Below are 21,135 nucleotides of genomic sequence, written 5' to 3' on the forward strand. Positions count from 1 at the left end.
TATTTGAAATTTATCCCGTTCTAAAGGATAAATGATAACAACATTACAGACGAGACTCATATTATTCACTTCACGAAAGAGATAAACAAATATTTCCTCGTAGGTTAACAGATCTATCTTACCATCACCAAAACCGGAAGTTCAAAACGCCATTTGTCGTTTTGATCTTTAACTCGTCTAATAGAAACTGGCACGTTCCCAGTGTAACCGACGTCACGAAACCAGAATGGGATATGAATATTTGATAAAACTGTGTCATTGTACTTTTCGTGCGTCTAAAACAGTGCTGCTTTGTGTTTCCACATAACGATATGGACACCATCTGGAAAACCCCTTGAAAATATAATTTTCATTTCACTTTTCATTTTCAATTTAGAAAATCAAAGCTTCCTTAGACAGCTTTATCTTTCTTTAAGACCGTTGAGTTTTATTTGAACTAATTGGTTATCCATTGATTAGTTAATACGTTGTATTAGAATTTATTTCTACAGAAAAAAATGACATTATTTTGCTGACATTGCAGTGATGCTAAATTTAGACAGAACACTTTAAATTTGAAAAAAATGTTTTAGCATTGCAAACATCAATGGATTTCATAGACTTAATTAAATTGAGAATAGCCAGCATAAATTGAATTTTACATGTAGATGCAATTGGTATTTGAAATCCAAAATTGAACTGGACAAGTATAACCAACAGCAATGGGAGATCCTTTAGTAAGGAAATCTGCAGCGTTGTCTCGCTTGAGGCATCAGTTGAGGAAGAAACGAGAATCTTTAGCAGACCACTTTGAATTCAAGATGTATATTATTTTCCATTTTAAAGATAAGGTAAATGTAAATAATAAACACAATTGTTTTATGCACCTGTTGTAGCAGAGGTGGCATTAAGTTTTACCCATGTCTGTCTGTACGTACATGTACACATATCCAAACGTTGCAAAGTTGGTTTCCATTCTCTAACTTTTTGAGGTTTGTCTCAACCAAATGTAATGAAAATTCTACACAATAAACGTATTTATGCTTTTGGTCTTTAGCTGTATCTTGCCTCCGAATGACCTTAGATCGTCTCCGAATCACCTTTTGATGTCAAACAACAATCATTTTTAAAATGTGACGTCAAATATTTAAAATGATGTAAAAGTTTACGGGAACCTGTGTGATTTTATGTAATGGCGGAAAAATTTGCATACAAGTGTAAATACGTCTATGCTTAGTAACACACAACTTGGATCAAGTTTGAATGTTGGTGGCATCACTTTAACCGTTCTAGAATTATGCCCCTTTATAAAATAAAATGCTGAAATTTTGTTTCTGTTGTCAAACTTGAGTTTGCCCGAACCATATGATATGAGACTTATATATGCTTATTACCACAAACATCAGTGTTTTCCCTAGGCTATTCAAGAATAGCGGTACCGCTACGCATCAATTTCGACCGCCATGCTTTCATCATTGCCGCTATGCATCCCGCTATGTGTGAAAATCGTAGCTGTGTAATATATTCATAATCAATATTTTGAAAGTGAAGTGACAAGTAACAAACACAGGTGATTTAAACTTCTCCAACTGATAATAACATGCATCACGTAGCGTGTGCCAGGATTTTACAACCTTCTTAATTAGTTCGTTATACTTCTAGACTTCAGTTATATAATAGAAGTTGCCAGATAGCTAATAAATAAATAGTCAAATTAATCTCCAATGCTCAAGTACTTTCTGTGAAGAAAAAAAAGAAAAAAAGATTTAACCTTTTCTGTAAATTGACTTTTACCTGTCATTTTTGCCTGTGCCGTGGCTAACTTTTAAAACAGGTTTTTGACATCGTTGTTCAACAGAGATCTTTAAAATGTTTAATTTTGGTCAGGTTAGTTTATGAAACTAACATTTCACCGAGAATGAACAACGTATATTTTTTTAAATAATTTTCACAGTTCCTTCAACAGTTTATAGAAGGTCATAGAAAGTTGATGAACTATTTTTTGATTGGTCATAACAAAAAGATATTTTTAGATCATTCGTGGTTGATTGATTTTATCAAAGAATACACATCACCGGGCCGAGTAAAAGACAGCCTTTATATGAAAAATTTATAAGATTTGATAATTTACAGAAAAAGTATTTTTTTTAATAAACTTGTGTTGTTCTATTTTTATTTCAATGGGCCAGGGTCACAAGCTAATTAGCGGCCCATTTACCGTTTTTAAACAAGTGATCACAAGTGGGGGTCTTTCACTTCAGCAAGATAGGAATTTTACAATATGAATCTTTATAAATAAATCAAAGAGAGGTGTATTGAAATCGATAGTTAATTTTCATGAAATAAAATGTCAGCTTAGCTTCCAAATAACAGATATTGACTTCACCTTAATTGAAACTCTTGTGTCAGCAACACAAATAACCACTACAAAACCTGGACACTACATGCCTTACCTATAAAGTTAAAACAGAGTAAAATATCAACAAAATAATGTGTACCTGACATTAATTTGTAAATAACTATTGCAGACTGGATTATTTTTATTATTGTCTGTAACTCAAGGGCTTTCATTTATTCCTCTCATCTGTGATAAATACTTTAGAGTTGCATGATTTGTATGAATTGCTGTAACTTTAATAAAACAATTAGATTGGTACATGTATATGGCTTTTAATATATACATTATGAAGTGAAAATAGTTCTGAAAAAAGAAGCGTCGCGCGCCACGTTGCAAGTTCACCATGGACCCACCATGCATGAGAAATTTTCTAGGAAAGACACTGAACATGGCAAAGCACAGATCAAGTTTGAATTTTGGTGGCATCACTTTTCACCATTCTAAAGTTATGCCCCTTTACAAATTGAAAAATTACTGATTGTTTTTCATTTCCATTCTGTTACATGTATTTTACAAAGGTTTTTATCAAAAAATTGTGTCCAACATCATCTGTTTTTCATGTAGCAAGTGATATTTTCCCTAGGCCAAATAAAAAAGTATGTGTGGTTCCAGTTACATCTGAAAAAAAGTTAGGGTAGGTAGATAGGGATTTTTTTTTATTTTATGTTTTTTTTTTACATTGAGTCTATGGGAGCAACGTTCTGACTTTAACAGTGCTTAACGAAAAATGACAATAAAATGTTTAGGGTAGGCTATTTTTAAGCCAAAAAAGTAGGGACGATAGGGTTACTGGAACCACACATATATTTTTATTTGGCCTCAGGTAGTCTTCATTTTTAACTGGATTTTTGTGTCAAAAATGTCGGTTATTGATTTGGGGATGTATGGCGGGCAGGCGTGCGGCAACCAAATGTTAAGATTTTAATATGTTGTTACTGACAACAAAATGGAGGTCAAGTTCAATAATGACTATTTTGACTTTGACCGTTCAGGAGTTACGGTTCTTGAAAGTTTAAAAAATGTCGTGTCCGTGCATTTACTCATGAACCATTCAACCAAACCTTGTAAAATTTTAATATGTTGTTACTGACAACATAACGGAGGTCAAGTTCGATAATGAAAATTTTTACTTTTACCGTTCAGGAGTTACGGTTCTTGAAAGTTTAAAAAATGTCGTGTCCGTGCATTTACTCATGAACCAGTCAACCAAACCTTTTAAAATTTTAATATGTTGTTACTGACAACACAATGGAGGTCAAGTCTAATAATGACGATTTTGACTTTTACCGTTCAGGAGTTACGGTTCTTGAAAGTTTAAAAAATGTTGTGTCCGTGCATTTACTCATGAACCGTTTAACCAAACCTTGTAAAATTTTAATATGTTGTTACTGACAACACAACGGAGGTCAAGTTCAATAATGACTATTTTGACTTTTACCGTTCAGGAGTTACGGTTCTTGAAAGTTTAAAAAATGTCGTGTCCGTGCATTTACTCATGAACCAGTCAACCAAACCTTTTGAAATTTTAATATGTTGTTACTGACAACAAAATGGAGGTCAAGTTCAATAATGACGATTTTGACTTTTACCGTTCAGGAGTTACGGTTCTTGAAAGTTTAAAAAATGTTGTGTCCGTGCATTTACTCATGAACCGTTCAACCAAACCTTTTAAAATTTTAATATGTTGTTACTGACAACATAACGGAGGTCAAGTTCAATAATGACAATTTTTACCTTTACCGTTCAGGAGTTACGGTTCTTGAAAGTTTAAAAAATGTTGTGTCCGTGCATTTACTCATGAACCAGTCAACCAAACCTTTTAAAATTTTAATATGTTGTTACTGACAACAAAATGGAGGTCAAGTTCAATAATGACGATTTTCACTTTCTTCGTTCATCAGTTATGGTTCTTGTGATATTGCCAGGACAAAAATAAATGTTAATAAATCCGGTTTGCTGTCGTTGTGACAGCCTCTTGTCTGATTTGGCCCACATCTGTCATGTGTCTGTCCATTTCCAAATCGTGACCACTAATGCATATTTATGTTGTAGACCGTCACATTCATTTACAAATGTACGACTCTTCTTCATTGAAAAATTCACTAAATGTTAGACTTGCAAGAAATTCATGTGCAATATAGCGTTAGCATAAACATATGAAATGTATAATAGAATAACAAAAGATATGGGGTATCCACCAATGATCCAAAATCAATATGCACAGCAAAAAAAGTACATGTATAAGTTTATTCTTACAAACATAGTTAAAATGTATGATTTATTGAAGAGTATGAATGATGAAATCATATAAAAAAAAATTATTTTCTATTTTAAGCAAAAGAAGAATGGTGCAGTATTTGAGGTAGCAGAAGTTATACCAGTTATGACAAACAACTATGAAGACAGTATTATGAAAGGAGTAAAGGTATTCTTACAAAATATATAATAACAGTGTCTACTATCAGCCTTCACGCTTGACTTTTGAGTCCACAAACCATGCGCCAGAATCTTTCAATTTTTTGAAAATTTTAGTTGGATTCTGTTGGCTTGTAGAGAAGAATTTTACAAGTCTGATAGCAATTTTACAATCCAATGTCATAGGACTTGTGGGTAAGCGTGAAGACTAAATGTTCTTTGGTTTTATTTGTTGTGTACATGTATATACGTTGTATAAAAATATGAAAAGTATCCAAATTAAGTGGTTTATTTTTAATTTAATTTATCTGTCTGCACATCTGTACGTCCAGAAATTGTTTCTATTTTCTAACTGTTTTTGTTAATGCATGTATGTTATCTGGTTAAAGTACATTTATGCAAAAAGTCAGCTAGGATACTATACTGATCTGCATGTATCTGTCTTTTTATGCAAAGTCAGCTAGAGCTAGTAGACTATATTCATGATATTGATGTGTTAGCTGGATTTAACTATCCAGGTACACCATGTACATCTTTAAAATCTTGTAAAATTTATGCAAAGACAGGAAATACTGACTGATACATGTATGCATGTTCAGGTTTCAAATTGCCACAATTGCATTGCCTGTTATGAACTCTTTCATATTATGCATCAAGGCCAGTGTAACAAATGTCCTTGCTTCTTTTTTATGCTGATCTAAACATGCTAAAGGTTTTATATTTGAAATTAGTATGACCAGTTAAGATAAGGCTTATCAACTTGCCCACATTAGCTTTTTAAGCTGACATAGCAAAAATATTTCTTTTTATTGATATCTTACAAAATGAATTGTATATAATATGTCAGAAGAAAATGACATGATAATTATTACTTACTACTGCGATTGCTGTACTGAGATTATTTTTGAGTTTTTGTTAAATCATTGTTATGTTTTATTCACACTTGGTTGTATTTGTAGGAGGAAGCATACTCTTTAGAAAGCTCAAAAGAATTACTGGAAAAAGATGTGGTTCAACTTCATGCCCCAAGGTGGCAGTCAATGAGAAGGGTAAGCTTTATGCATAGAAAAAATGTGAATTTGAATGAAAGGGTGTAAAACCACAAGAAACAAACAAAAAAACAAATTCAGACAAATATCATTGAGTCGACACATTAACTCAAAATTTTTCCATTTTCAACTGCAGCAGAGGATGTGAAATACACTGATAGGAAATGGAACAATATTCAACAAAATATAACAATTACATTAATTTAAAGTCTCCTCAACTGCGATGTTTCCATTAATAAAGTTACCAGAATCTTGATTAGTCCCTAAATTGTTCCAGAATATCCATACAAAAAGATGAAAGCACTAGTTTTTATACCACCGCAAAAAAAAAATTTTAGGATCGTAAAATGTAATGATGTTCTTGTCTGCGTCATGGCCGTCCAAAGACAAATTGGTTTCCAAACAATAACTTTAGTTTAAGTGATTGGATCTCTATGAACTTTTTTATGAAGGTTCAATACCACAAAAGGAAGGTTGGGAGTGATTTAGGGATGATGGCCCCAACGGTTTAGGAATTATTGGCCCAAAACAAGCATTTTTCTAGTTTCAGGATAATAACTTGTGCATAAGTGATTGCTATGAAATTGTACCACAAGTAGAAAGTTCAGATTCATTATACCCCCGCTTTAAAAAAGGGGGGGTATACTGTTTTACCTCTGTCTGTCCGTCCGTCCGTCAGTCCGTCCATCAGTCCGTTAGTCCGTCTGTCAGTCAGTCCGTCCCATGAAACTTTCGTCACATTTTTCTCAGGAACTGCACATCCACCCTTTCTGTAATTTAGTATCAACATGTATATATGTCAGCCATACCGTGTGATGCGTTTTCAGATTCATCACTTGACAACTTCCTGTTTACCGAACACTTGTCTGATTTTACACATGATAGCCAAGTTGAAAATTTTCGTCACATTTTTCTCAGGAACTACAATACAAGGATTTCTGAAATTTGGTTTCAGGATTTATATAAGTCAGCTATACCGTGTGATGCGTTTTCAGATTCATCACTCGACAACTTCCTGTTTACCGAACACTTGTATGATTTTACACATGATAGCCAAGTTGAAAATTTTCGTCACATTTTTCTCAGGAACTACAATACAAGGATTTCTGAAATTTGGTTTCAGGATTTATATAAGTCAGCTATACCGTGTGATGCGTTTTCAGATTCATCACTGGACAACTTCGTGTTTACCGAACACTTGTATGATTTTACACATGATAGCCAAGTTGAAAATTTTCGTCACATTTTTCTCAGGAACTACAATACAAGGATTTCTGAAATTTGGTTTCAGGATTTATATAAGTCAGCTATACCGTGTGATGCGTTTTCAGATTCATCACTCGACAACTTCCTGTTTACCGAACACTTGTATGATTTTACACATGATAGCCAAGTTGAAAATTTTCGTCACATTTTTCTCAGGAACTACAATACAAGGATTTCTGAAATTTGGTTTCAGGATTTATATAAGTCAGCTATACCGTGTGATGCATTTTCAGATTCATCACTAGACAACTTCCTGTTTACCGAACACTTGCATATTTTTACACTATTAATATTATCCACTTGCGGCGGGGGTATCATCAGTGAGCAGTAGCTCGCAGTTTCACTTGTTTTAGTGGTTGTGGGGCCAACAGTTTAGGAATTAAAGACCAAAAAGGGGAAAAAAACAAGCATTTTTATACGACCGCAAAATTTGAAAAATTTTTCGTCGTATATTGCTATCACGTTGGCGTCGTCGTCTGCGTCGTCATCGTCGTCCGAATACTTTTAGTTTTTGCACTCTAACTTTAGTAAAAGTGAATAGAAATCTATGAAATTTTAACACAAGGTTTATGACCACAAAAGGAAGGTTGGGATTGATTTTGGGAGTTTTAGTCCCAACATTTTAGGAATTAGGGGCCAAAAAGGGCCCAAATAAGCATTTTCTTGGTTTTCGCACTATAACTTTAGTTTAAGTAAATAGAAATCAATGAAATTAAAACACAATGTTTATGACCACAAAAGGAAGGTTGGTATTGATTTTGGGAGTTTAGGTCCCAACAGTTTAGGAATTAGGGGCCAAAAAGGGACCCAAATAAGCATTTTTCTTGGTTTTCGCACCATAACTTTAGTATAAGTAAATAGAAATCTATGAAATTTAAACACAAGGTTTATGACCATAAAAGGAAGGTTGGTATTGATTTTGGGAGTTTTGGTCCCAACAGTTTAGGAATAAAGGGCCCAAAGGGTCCAGATTTAAACTTTGTTTGATTTTATCAAAAATTGAATAATTGGGGTTCTTTGATATGCCGAATCTAACTGTGTATGTAGATTCTTAATTTTTGGTCCCGTTTTCAAATTGGTCTACATTAAGGTCCAAAGGGTCCAAAATTAAACTTAGTTTGATTTTAACAAAAATTGAATCCTTGGGGTTCTTTGATATGCTGAATCTAAAAATGTACTTAGATTTTTTATTATTGGCCCAGTTTTCAAGTTGGTCCAAATCGGGGTCCAAAATTAAACTTTGTTTGATTTCATCAAAAATTGAATAATTGGGGTTCTTTGATATGCCAAATCTAACTGTGTATGTAGATTCTTAATTTTTGGTCCCGTTTTAAAATTGGTTTACATTAACGTCCAAAGGGTCCAAAATTAAACTAAGTTTGATTTTAACAAAAATTGAATTCTTGGGCCTCTTTGATATGCTGAATCTAAACATGTACTTAGATTTTTGATTATGGGCCCAGTTTTCAAGTTGGTCCAAATCAGGATCCAAAATTATTATATTAAGTATTGTGCAATAGCAAGAAATTTTCAATTGCACAGTATTCAGCAATAGCAAGAAATCTTCAAGTACACAGTATTGTGCAATAGCAAGAAATCTTCAATTGCACAGTATTGTGCAATAGCAAATATTTTCAATTGCACAGTATTGCACAATAGCAAGAAATATCTAATTGCACAATATTGTGCAATAGCAAGAAATTCCAATTGGATTTCAATTGGAGTTATCTTTCTTTGTCCAGAATAGTAGTTGAATCAACTTAAATCATTGTTTTATACAATATACAATGTATATTCACTTTTACTACCAACTGATAGATTAAAACAATCTTTACCATTCATTGATAACAAGCACTTTTTTTACATTTTAATATTTTATGATGTATTTAAATGAGTAGTTATTGTTGCAAACTTCATTAGAAATTTGAATTGAGATCAGTTTTGAAATAAGGGAAAGGGGGATGTGAAAAAAAAATTGGAGGGTCAATTTTTTTCATTTCAGATTTCATAAATAAAAAGAAAATTTCTTCAAACATTTTTTTGAGAGGATTAATATTCAACAGCATAGTGAATTGCTCAAAGGCAAACATTTTTTTTTAAGTTCATTAGACCACATTCATTCTGTGTCAGAAACCTATGCTGTGTCAACTATTTAATCACAATCCAAATTTAGAGATGAACCCAGCTTGAATGTTGTGTCCATACTTGCCCCAACCGTTCAGGGTTCAACCTCTGCGGTCGTATAAAGCTGCGCCCTGCGGAGCATCTGGTTCTAGTTTCCAGACAATAACTTGTGTGTAAGTGTATGATCTCTCTGACATCGTACCACAAGGTTCCACATAATAAAGGGAAGGCTGGGATTGGGTTTGGGGTTAATTGCCCTTAACATTGAGGAATTAGGGGCTAAAAAAGGTGAAAAAATAAGCATTTTTCTAGTTTCCAGACAATAACTTGTGTTAAAGTGTATGTATCTCTCTGAAATTGTGCTACAAGATTTCATACTACAAATGATTGGCTTGAATTGAGTTTTGGTTTCAAAAAAGGGTGGGGGATATTTTTTGCCCAATTTTTTTCAGGGATTCCAATTTTTTTTTAAACTTTCAACAAGAAATCTTCAATTGCAAAGTATTGCCCAATATATTAATAAGATCTTTGACCACATTTATGTTGTATCAGAAACCTTTGTAAAAAATTTGATCACAATCCAAATTCAGACAGTATCAAGCTTGAATATTGTGTCCAAACTTTCCCCAACTGTTCAGGATTTCGACCTCTGTGGTCGTATCAGGCTGCGCTCAGCCAAGTATTTATTCTGAAATAAAAAGAAAATGTTTTTAATATGTTATATTCATCAGAATTATTTTTTCAAATGTAGATATAATTTTGATCTACCAACAACAAAAGATTTGTATCTTTATCAGAAATTGTCTTTAAACCACAACCCATAAATAAATCCAAAGTACTGAAGAGAAAATGTTGATTCTAATATGACGTGCTTCTTTCACTTTGTAAACAACACTGTGATAAAATTCTCGATATATCTATACGTAGCGCAGACTCAGAGATATACATAATAATGGCTTAATAATGGCTGTTACAATATACTTCCCACGTTAATCTACATGTATTGGAACCTATTCGCAGACCCTTTGTTGATTTTATTGTTTTAAAAAGTGCAGTTAAAAAAAGACAAAATAACTGTTTTTCTTATTCGGATGCGTAATAAAAAGCAGTATTGCACAAGAGCTCGGAGAAATCAACAAAATAAAATAAATTTCTGCGAAAGACTATTATTTTTTTTGGCGCATTTAAGTCCGATTTCAAAACATGACGTCATACAAATGAAACCTCTACAGTTGAAACTTTTCTGTTACGTGAACCATCGTAATTCGTATGATTTGTATTAAAACTGATTTTTGAGGTAGGTTTTGTTTTATTTTCTATTCTTTTGCATTATTTGCATATTTACTAATTTCAGTTAGTCGACATGGCGGCTCCTTAGTTACGAAATGTCAACTTTTGATATGACAGAAGCTTACAAGAAAATCATGTAAATTAACGCTCAGGATAAAAATGACAGAAGCTTACAAGAAAATCATATAAACTAACGCTCAGGATAAAATTTGAATATCAGGGCCCAGGCCATGTGTAAATTTCCAACAATCTATGGCTTCCATGAATTATTTCTTAATTAAAGTTGTGATGACATCTTTAAAGAACTATGGAAATGGAGAAAAGCAACATATTTTTTCTGTGCAATTAATAAAACATATTTTATGAAATCCAAACTTAACAGGTTGCAATTCCTATTAGACTGTGGTAACCTGGCAAATTCATTACAAAACAAAAAAGTAGAATGTATTTTGTTAACTTTTCATTTTTTACCTGATAAGGGTGATTAAAGTCTTACAATCTAATTGAAATGTATGGGCAATTTCAAAATATATTGCAGGATGTACTTGGATGTACAACAGAAATAGACTTCTTTTTGTGGCCAAGAAATGATATAGAAAAAATTGAATGCATCTTATTCTCAAGATGGAAAGGAGAGGACACACCATTCAAACCTATTCAGGTATTTTTCTTTTATAAATTTTAAGTTTATGTTTCAGAAAGAACATTGATTACCCTCTCGGCACAGGGTGTTGATTAGGTTGACATACAAGCTCCAGTATGTCGTTCAATATTATATTTCTATTGAGTATAGGTTGGTAAACTTACATAGGTTTTACTTTGTTTCATTAAGTTTTACTAAAAATTAAGATTAGAAGATGAGGTATAATTTCCAATTGGACAGTTCTCCACAGGAAACCAAATGATATAGAAATTAACAACTATTAAGATACATGTACAAGTCATTCTCAAAGAATGTTTATTCAGGCAGACTTGTATTTATGAAACCAATTCTCAAAATCAGGCTTATTTACTTTTTAAAATTTGATATATTGATTATAATCATTAAAAAAAAATCACACCTTTTAAAATTTGCTGTGACTTTTTTTCAGGCAGAATTTAATTTTCTACGTGGTGACTATGAAAAACAATTAATGCGGCTGCTAACCAGAAAGGACAAATCTGGAATGATTATCAACAACCCAGCACAATCTATGTTTTTATTTATAGACAAAAATCAATTACAGGTAAATATTTCTTGCCACTAAGATAGCGACACCTATTAATTGAAAATGAGTTAAATATCATTTATGGTATGATTTAAAAGACAAAAAAAAGTGGACATGGTGGAACCATTATAATTCTGACCAACACCAAATAAAAAAAATAGTGTGCTTCAAAACACCAAAGGTATATGTTTATGACTTAGAAATTTTTTATTGCAATGAAATGTACAACTAATTTTCTACAACTGTCAAACTCAAGGGAATATTTTTTTCAACCCTTTTTAGCTCACCTGGCCCGAAGGGCCAAGTGAGCTTTTCTCATCACTTGGCGTCCGTCGTCCGTCGTCGTCCGTCGTCGTTAACTTTTACAAAAATCTTCTCCTCTGAAACTACTGGGCCAAATCAAACCAAACTTGGCCACAATCATCATTGGGGTATCTAGTTTAAAAAATGTGTGGCGTGACCCGGTCAAGCAACCAAGATGGCCGCCACAGCTAAAAATAGAACATAGGGGTAAAATGCAGTTTTTGGCTTATAACTCAAAAACCAAAGCATTTAGAGCAAATCTGACATGGGGTAAAAATGTTTATCAGGTCAAGATCTATCTGCCCTGAAATTTTCAGATGAAGCGGTCAATCGGTTGTTGGGTTGCTGCCCCTGAATTGGTAATTTTGAGGAAATTTTGCTGTTTTTGGTTATTATCTTGAATATTATTATAGATAGAGATAAACTGTAAACAGCAATAATGTTCAGCAAAGTAAGATCTACAAATAAGTCAACATGACCAAAATGGTCAGTTGACCCGTTTAGGAGTTATTGCCCTTTATAGTCAATTTTTAACCATTTTTCGTTAATTAAAGTAATCTTTTACAAAAATCTTCTCCTCTGAAACTACTGGGCCAAATTAATCCAAACTTGGCCACAATCATCTTTGGGGTATCTAGTTTAAAAAATGTGTGGCGTGACCTGGTCAACCAACCAAGATGGCCGCCACGGCTAAAAATAGAACAAAGGGGTAAAATGCAGTTTTTGGCTTATAACTCAAAACCAAAGCATTTTGAGGAAATCTGACGGGATAAAAATGTTTATCAGGTTAAGATCTATCTGCCCTGAAATTTTCAGATGAATCAGTCAATCGGTTGTTGGGTTGCTGCCCCTGAATTGGTAATTTTGAGGAAATTTTGCTGTTTTTGGTTATTATCTTGAATATTTTTATAGATAGAGATAAACTGTAAACAGCAATAATGTTCAGCAAAGTAAGATCTACAAATAAGTCAACATGACCAAAATGGTCAGTTGACCCGTTTAGGAGTTATTGCCCTTTATAGTCAATTTTAACCATTTTTCATAAATTAAATTAATCTTTTACAAAAATCTTCTCCTCTGAAACTACTGGGCCAAATTAATCCAAACTTGGCCACAATCATCTTTGGGGTATCTAGTTTAAAAAATGTGGCGTGACCTGGTCAACCAACCAAGATGGCCGCCACCACTAAAAATAGAACAAAGGGGTAAAATGCAGTTTTTGGCTTATAACTCAAAAACCAAAGCATTTTGAGGAAATCTGACATGGGATAAAAATGTTTATCAGGTCAAGATCTATCTGCCCTGAAATTTTCAGATGAATCGGTCAATCGGTTGTTGGGTTGCTGCCCCTGAATTGGTAATTTTGAGGAAATTTTGCTGTTTTTGGTTATTATCTTGAATATTATTATAGATAGAGATAAATTGTAAACAGCAATAATGTTCAGCAAAGTAAGATCTACAAATAAGTCAACATGACCAAAATGGTCAGTTGACCCCTTTAGGAGTTATTGCCCTTTATAGTCAATCTTTAACCATTTTTCATAAATCTAAGTAATCTTTTACAAAATCTCCACTGAAACTACTAGGCCACAATCATCTTTGGGGTATCTTGTTTGAAAAATGTGTCCGATGACCTGGCCATTCAACCAAGATGGCCGCCACGGCTAAAAATAGAACATAGGGGTAAAATGCAGTTTTTGGCTTATAACTATGAATTCAAAGCATCTAGAGCAAATCTGACAAGAAGTTAAATTGTTAATCAAGTCAATATCTATCTGCCCTGAATTTTTCAGATGAATTGGACAACTGGTTGTTGGGTTGCTGCCCTCCAATTGGTAATTTTTAAAGAAATTTTGCTGTTTTTGGTTATCTTGAATACTATTATAGATAGCGATAAACTGTAAACAGCAATAATGTTCAGCAAAGTAAGATCTACAAATAAGTCAACATGACCTAAATGGTCAATTGACCCCTTAAGGAGTTATTGCCCTTTATAGTCAATTTTTAACAATTTTCATTAATTTGGTAAATATATGTAAATTTTTACCAAATATAGTTCTCTGTTACTAATGGGCAAAGTTCATTATAGATATAATTGTAAGAAGCAAAATCGTTCAGTAAAGTAAGAACTTCAAACACATCACCATCACCAAAATACAATTTTGTCATGAATCCATTTGTGTCCTTTGTTTAATATGCACATAGACCAAGGTGAGCGACACAGGCTCTTTAGAGCCTCTAGTTTCGTATCCCACTAGATGTGACATACTATGAATTGGAGGTATTACACCTGAATGAGGACATTTTGTTTTAACTTTATTTAACATCAGTCTTGACTCTAAAAATATTGTTGTTGGATCCTTGAATTTTGATCACATGGTTCTTAATCTTAAAATGACTATTGTATATTTCAGACAAGTAAAAACAAGGCGATTGTGTTCAAGCTGTCAAGTGTATGTCTCTACTTGCCACAGGTAAGAATTATATTCTTATTTGGTGAAAATTATTGCATAACATTTCATGCATAATCTGATGTTCAGTAGTTGTCATTTGTTTATGTGGTTCATAAGTGTTTCTCCTTTTTTTTAATAGATTAGACTGTTGGTTTTCCTGTTTGAATGGTTTTACACTAGTAATTTTATGGGGCCCTTTATAGCTTGCTGGTCGATGTGATCCAAGGCTCTGTGTTTAAGACTGTACCTTGACCTATAATGGTTTACTGTTATAAATTGTGACTTGGATGGAGAGTTGTCTCATTGGCACTCACACCACATCTTCCTATATCTATATACAGGATGACAAACTCAACAATATATATGCAAAACTATAATTTACCAGGAAAACTGTCACATAAAAAGATGGTACTGCTCTGGATATGGCAGTATTTAAACTTGCAACAGGCCACCTAAGGATTCATTAAAGATGTTGCAAGAATTATTTTTTTTGCAGCACTCTTAAAAAGTAGAGGAAAAAAGAGGAAGAAAACATGATGAAACCTTTTTCTTTGTAGTAGCATATGAATATTCAGAAAATCTTCAAATATTCATGGGTTGACCAGAGGGAAATATACTTCTTCCCTGTCTTGGGAGGCCTGTTTGTAATGCAAGTTTTTATACGCCCATCAGATGTCAAAATTTTGACGGGACGTATTATGGTATACAAATTCTGGTGTCCGTCTGTCCGGCGTAAACATCTCACACCGTAACCTGTAACTTGAGAATGAATCATCCAAATATCTTGAAACTTAATAAAGTTGTTCCTTATGATGGTCATACGATCTGTATACTTTTTGGTGAAAATAAAATTAAAACTTCTTGAGTTACAGGACTTTGTAACTAAAACAGGGGTGTGTTTTTTTTCACATGTTGCGCCGTATCTCAAATAAGATTTATGATAATTGCTTAAAACTTCACACACTTCTTAGTTCTATTAATCTTAAGATCTGTATAATTTTTGGTTATGTATCAAAATTTTATTTTTGAGTTATTGAGTATTTTGTAAAACAGGGGATGGGGTTTTTAACATGTCGTGCCATATCTTAAAAAGGATTTCTGATTATTGCTTAAAACTTTACACACTTATTAGTTGTAGTAATCTAAAGATCTGTATACTTTTTGGTTTTGATTCAAAATTTTATTTTAGAAATATTGAGTTTTTTTGTTAAAAAAGGCAGGTTTTCACATGTCACGCTGTATCTCAGAAACTATTTGTGATAATTGCACACAAGATGACGGGTGTATCATGCGCTCATGGCACAGCTGTTTATTCATTTTGAAATAGTTATTATTTGACTACAGTTCTACTGCGGATTCACTATTATTTATGGATTCATTGGTATTGGGAATTCAAATATTTTGAATGTTCAATAAAGTATGAAATGACTATAGACTCATAAACAAACTTTTGCTGAACCACTAATTCAAAAATCCAAGAAAATATCATGTTTCCTCAATCTTCAAGAAATGGTACCTATGAAGGAAAAGAATCCACCATAAACACTATTTTGGACAATGAACCATAAAATTTAATATGTTTTTTTATTCTTCAGGATCAGCTGACATCATGGGGGCCTGGTACTGTGGAAGAAATTCTCTCACAACATATTCCAGATTAAACCAAAGCATACATAAATCAGGGATGTTCTGTGTCATGTAACTGTTACAAAGTCAATATGTTGATAGTGAAAATAACTATGTTAATGGCAATGTAATCTTTTGATTGGCCAGTGCAAAAATTATTTTTATGGACATTTCATTCATACATGGCTCATATAAAAAGCTTGTTACATATATAAAGTAATGCAGACATTTCATTTCACATTTAAGTTGGACCCAAGATGATTCTGTCTGAAGGACAATCACAAAGATGGCATTTAAGTGTAGAAAGTATAATTTCTTAAAGACCAATCAACTAGGCTGGACTAATAAAAGCTACATTATTTTGTTTGTCACAACACATTTTTGAGAAGAAATGTTTAGGCTTTTATTCATTATAAAATTAATTCAATAGGTGACACAATTTTGGAGTCCTCACTCTCATTTTAATTTTCCTAATAAGAAAATAATTAAGACAGTATACAACAAACAAATATGAATAATAATAACCTATCAAAAACCAGTTTTTAAGTTACTGACTAAGGTTTATTACATTTATTCAAAGCATTTGTACTGAAAAATTTATGTATATTGAGTTCAGAGGCAATTTTTTTCCACTGTTTTATCAATAAATCTTCTTACCACTTTCAGACTTAAAACTGTAAGGGAAGGTTTAAATAGAGTCAGAATATAGCTACCAGTTACTTCTTCATGTCATCCAAATAAGTGTTCTGCATTTTGAAAAGCTTACTTGAAATATGACATATATGAACAGAAAATTGTGTGTTTGTTAGTCAGGTACTGAGATGTTACAAAGAAAAGCATTTAAATGTTATCCTTGTTCAGTTTATTTCAGGTTAATACTATTGCATCTCTAATTAAAAAGAAGTGCATCTCTAATTAAAAAGAAACATTTATCTAAATAAATTTTAACAAATTTAAAATTGAACTCCCAGCATTGCTCACATCTCAGGGAGCAGTAAAGGATCAGATATTGGATTTTCCCTATGGTGGTAGTGATTTATTTTAAATCCAGATGGTGAACCAGAACATTAATAATCTTTTCATATCGTTTAGGCATCTTTCGTTATCCTTTTTATTTTATTTTCCAAAAGTAAATTATAAAAGGTATCTAAAATGTTTATCAATTTTGTCATGAAAGTGTGAGAATGAGGGTGTATGCTAGTAATTGTTACAAAGTTTTCCTATCTTAGTTCTATGTTAAGTGTGTTAATTGAAATTTGGTTTGGTTGTAAAAGGTTAGTGTGCATGCATGTATGAAGTGTGTTTGTATGTATTTTATTTGTTTGTAAATACAGTAGTGAAATTGGTGGTCTCCTGACATACTAATCAAGCAAGACGTTTTTCTATTGTCATCAATTGAGTTTTTTCTTTCTGAAAATATGATTTTTTTACTCATTGTATTTATGTTAAAAGGGAGGGAGAAATTATGCACGGATTTTATGTATTAAAAACTTATTTCCATAAAATGTTGTTAATGTTGAGAATTGCAGTGAAGTATGATTTCTTAACAGGATTGAGCCATGTGAATTGATTTTTCAATTCATTGCTTTGACATGCTTGAATTTTTAAGAATCACTTCTATTAATGTAGAAGTTCAGAATTTTTTACACAATTTCCACCAACTAAAGTTTCAACCAAAAAATCCTGATAATATTTACAATTGGTTTTAAGATATCAATGTGTTTGAATCAGGAAAGTTGGGAGTCATTCTAGATACAAACTACTGTATGGTATAAAAGAGTTGTTTTTATCATTTGTTGATTTTGTTTTTTATTTTTTATTTTTGCTGATATTTATATGTTGATATATAATCTTTGGCAGCACAGTAATTGTGATTTTCATTTTTGCATAGGGCGAAAAATAAATTATGTCTGCAGCTACATATCTTCACTGTACTATTTCCGCATTTTAAGTAGGGTTTTTGGTATGTTTTTTAGGTCACATATATTCAATAAAAACTTGTGATTTTAGTACTTTAGAATTAGATAATGTCTAAAATTCCATTCACTTCAATGCTAGGTTACATCTTTTGAGTGGTGAACCTTATTTCAACCTGAAAGAATTGAAAAGCAATTGAACTGGTTTTTTTTTTTTTGCATTTCTGCAATTAACATAAGACGAGCAAATTGCAAAAAACATTATTTGTTTCATAAATTATAAAGAATCCCTCAACTTATGTAATCTTTTTCTTCATTTCTACTTGGTTTTTTTGTTAATCAAATCATGGGGTAATGCATTAGCACTCTATACAATTTAGCCTGTTTTGGTGAGGATCCAAACTCATATACAATGGTTTTTTTATGATAACAAACAACATTGTTATGCTACACATTAATTTGAGAGGGACATTTAATATATATTAAATCATTGCTATTTGACATTTTTGATACTTGTTAGAACTCAAGTAAGTAACTTTTTTGATACGATTATTCCCAGATTGGTCCGTCAAAATTACTTAACTTTAATCTACCAAAACTTGGCAATTTTTCTTTTGTCTTACTCTCAGTAACTCAGGTATGCTCCAAACAATCGCTATTAAAAATGTTATCATAATAGAAGCAATAATATTTTCACTTTTGATTATTTTAAGATCTAAAGTTCAAGAGTTATGGAACTTTAAATCTTGTGTAAAAATAATGATCTATGTTCAAAAGATTCTTGAAGTGGAATTATACAAAATAACATTTGTCTTAAAGTAAAAACAAAGAGTCAACAGGAATTTAACAATGCTTTGAATTTTGTTTTTATTAATTGTTTTTGGTACCATCTCAAGTATAAGCAGATAGAAAAAAACAAACTTAATGACTTAAAAAAATGAAGACGAAAGAAGTATACATAAAATAGGAAACATTCATAAACAATACCATATGATCTTTAAGCAATTTAGAAATGAAAGCAGTGAAAATTTTCTTCTAATTGAAGTTTGTTCTCTATATCACAAAAAGTTGAACTTATCCTGATGCTAACATGCAATGTTAATAGATTTAGTATTTACTATACATTTGTAATATGAAATAACAGTGCAGTACATGAATTTCATTTCTCATCATATACGGTTTGGAAAAGCCAGTCATAGACTTGTTATGCTGTTTAAAGGATGTCATTATTTATCATTTATATAACAATATTCATTAGTAGAAACAAATTTACATCTGCATTTTCAGATTGCAGACATATAAGCTACTGTTTCATCTGCCAGAATGTTGACATTCCTTAAAGAGACAGTAAATTAATAAATTATATTACTAAACTGATATTTGTGTTTTTCATTTCTCAAAACTACAATAGTTACGGTCTCAGAAGCAAACAATTAAACATTCTTTGACTTCACCCAACCCAAAAGGTCAATTGATCTCCTCTCATCACTTGGTGTCTTTTGTTTTTCATTGTTTGTTATCTTTTTAAAAATCTCTGAAACTTATTCACCAATTTGTACCAAATGTGGTCACAATCATCATTGAGGTAGTTAAAAAAATGGGCCCAATGATCCCACTACCAACCAACATTGCTAGCATGTATAGATATAGAACATAGGATTAAATAGGATTAAATAGAAGTTTTTTCACAGTTGGAAATGTGCAGAATGTTGAGATTTTTACTGTCAGACAACCATTCTTGAAAGTGTTGTTGCAGAAAGCTCTACATAGGGATAGTGATCCAGCTGCATATCCTGGTCACGGCACCAATGTTTTGGACGTATCAGTTATAAAGGCGAGTAAACACAAAAGCGTCTTCAATGTTTTGTATGCTTTACTCGAGTCTAAGATATGGACCATAATTTGGTATTGGGCTCCGTTTCCTATAACTATAGAAAAGTGATAAAATGTGAATTACTGTAAGAAAAGTTGTAACTACATCTAAAGATGCCATTATTTTTATCAACATACAAGTGTATGCTACTCTTCCCTAGAAAAAAAAATGAAATATACGAATTTCAAAGATTCTACAACCGTATTTTTGTGTCGTTTCTCGCGTTACTTTTTGCTTCCGAAGAGCATAACGCTGACTGATTTATAGATAATCGTCATCGGCAAATTCGTAACTTTTGCTTTCAAATAACAAAGAACATCGACCAATAAGAATAGTGAGAAGAAAATGCCGAGAACTATAAGTATTTATGTAGCAGATGTAAGAACAGTGGCGTGATTTTTGTGTCCGATTTCGTAACGCAAATTTTAGATGATGTAATCTGCTTTGTTGTAATAGAATTCTTAAAAACAATATGCAAATATGAACTCTCGCGAGATGTTCAAACAGGTAAATCAGAGATGATTGACATTCTTGTTTTGATCTTCGTAATAATTAAGTAAGAAAATGACGTTATCGTTATGCTTTACATTTCACACGAAACAGAAGTCCAGTTATTTATTAAAATTGTTTTTGTCCTTAAGTTCTAATCATTTCCGGTCATACGTGAAACATGTGACTAACATGTGATAACGCCATTACGGCCGGATGTACGAAATACTAGGTCTAAACATTGTTTTTGTTTCCAACGGGATGTTAGCAAACATAATCGGTAGACTTGTTTCGTCTTGTGTAAAAGAGGAAAATACAATTGTCAAAGAGATTGCTCCGGTGGTCTGTTATTTTTCCTATGTGCATAATGTTACATACGATCCTGTGTGAAAATAAATGCCCAATGACTTGACAAAATCGATTTCATATTTGACAGACGTTAGAACACACTTCGTTTCCCGATAATGACGTGAAGAGTCCTTGGAAAAATCAATCGAAATTACGTCTCTTATCATTGTACCAATGCTCGTTGGATTGATTTAACTTCAGCAGTAAATATTACTGGATATTTTAGGTGAATAAATATAATTTAATAAAAAATAAATGTTAATATACCGTTACACTTGGAATGTACAAAGTTGGCATCTTTGTCACAGTTTTTATGCCCCACCTACGATAGTAGAGGGGCATTATATTTTCTGGTCTGTGCGTCCGTTCGTTCGTTCGTTCGTCCGTCCGTCTGTTCG

The 21,135-nt window shown here is 32.4% G+C and overlaps 1 protein-coding gene across 1 annotated transcript; it reads left to right on the forward strand.

Annotated features, from left to right (window-relative positions):
* The first annotated feature begins 26 nt into the window (after positions 1-26).
* Positions 27-19,404, forward strand: LOC143069806 (uncharacterized protein C6orf62 homolog). The gene is made up of 7 exons (XM_076244616.1): positions 27-830; positions 4,713-4,802; positions 5,752-5,841; positions 11,060-11,182; positions 11,613-11,747; positions 14,447-14,506; positions 16,081-19,404. Exons 1-7 carry the CDS (start codon positions 702-704, stop codon positions 16,144-16,146), a joined length of 693 nt encoding a protein of 230 aa, XP_076100731.1. The 5' UTR covers positions 27-701; the 3' UTR covers positions 16,147-19,404.
* Positions 19,405-21,135: the final 1,731 nt, after the last annotated feature.

Source organism: Mytilus galloprovincialis, chromosome 1, assembly GCF_965363235.1.
Source record: "Mytilus galloprovincialis chromosome 1, xbMytGall1.hap1.1, whole genome shotgun sequence".
Taxonomy (NCBI): Eukaryota; Metazoa; Mollusca; class Bivalvia; order Mytilida; family Mytilidae; genus Mytilus; species Mytilus galloprovincialis.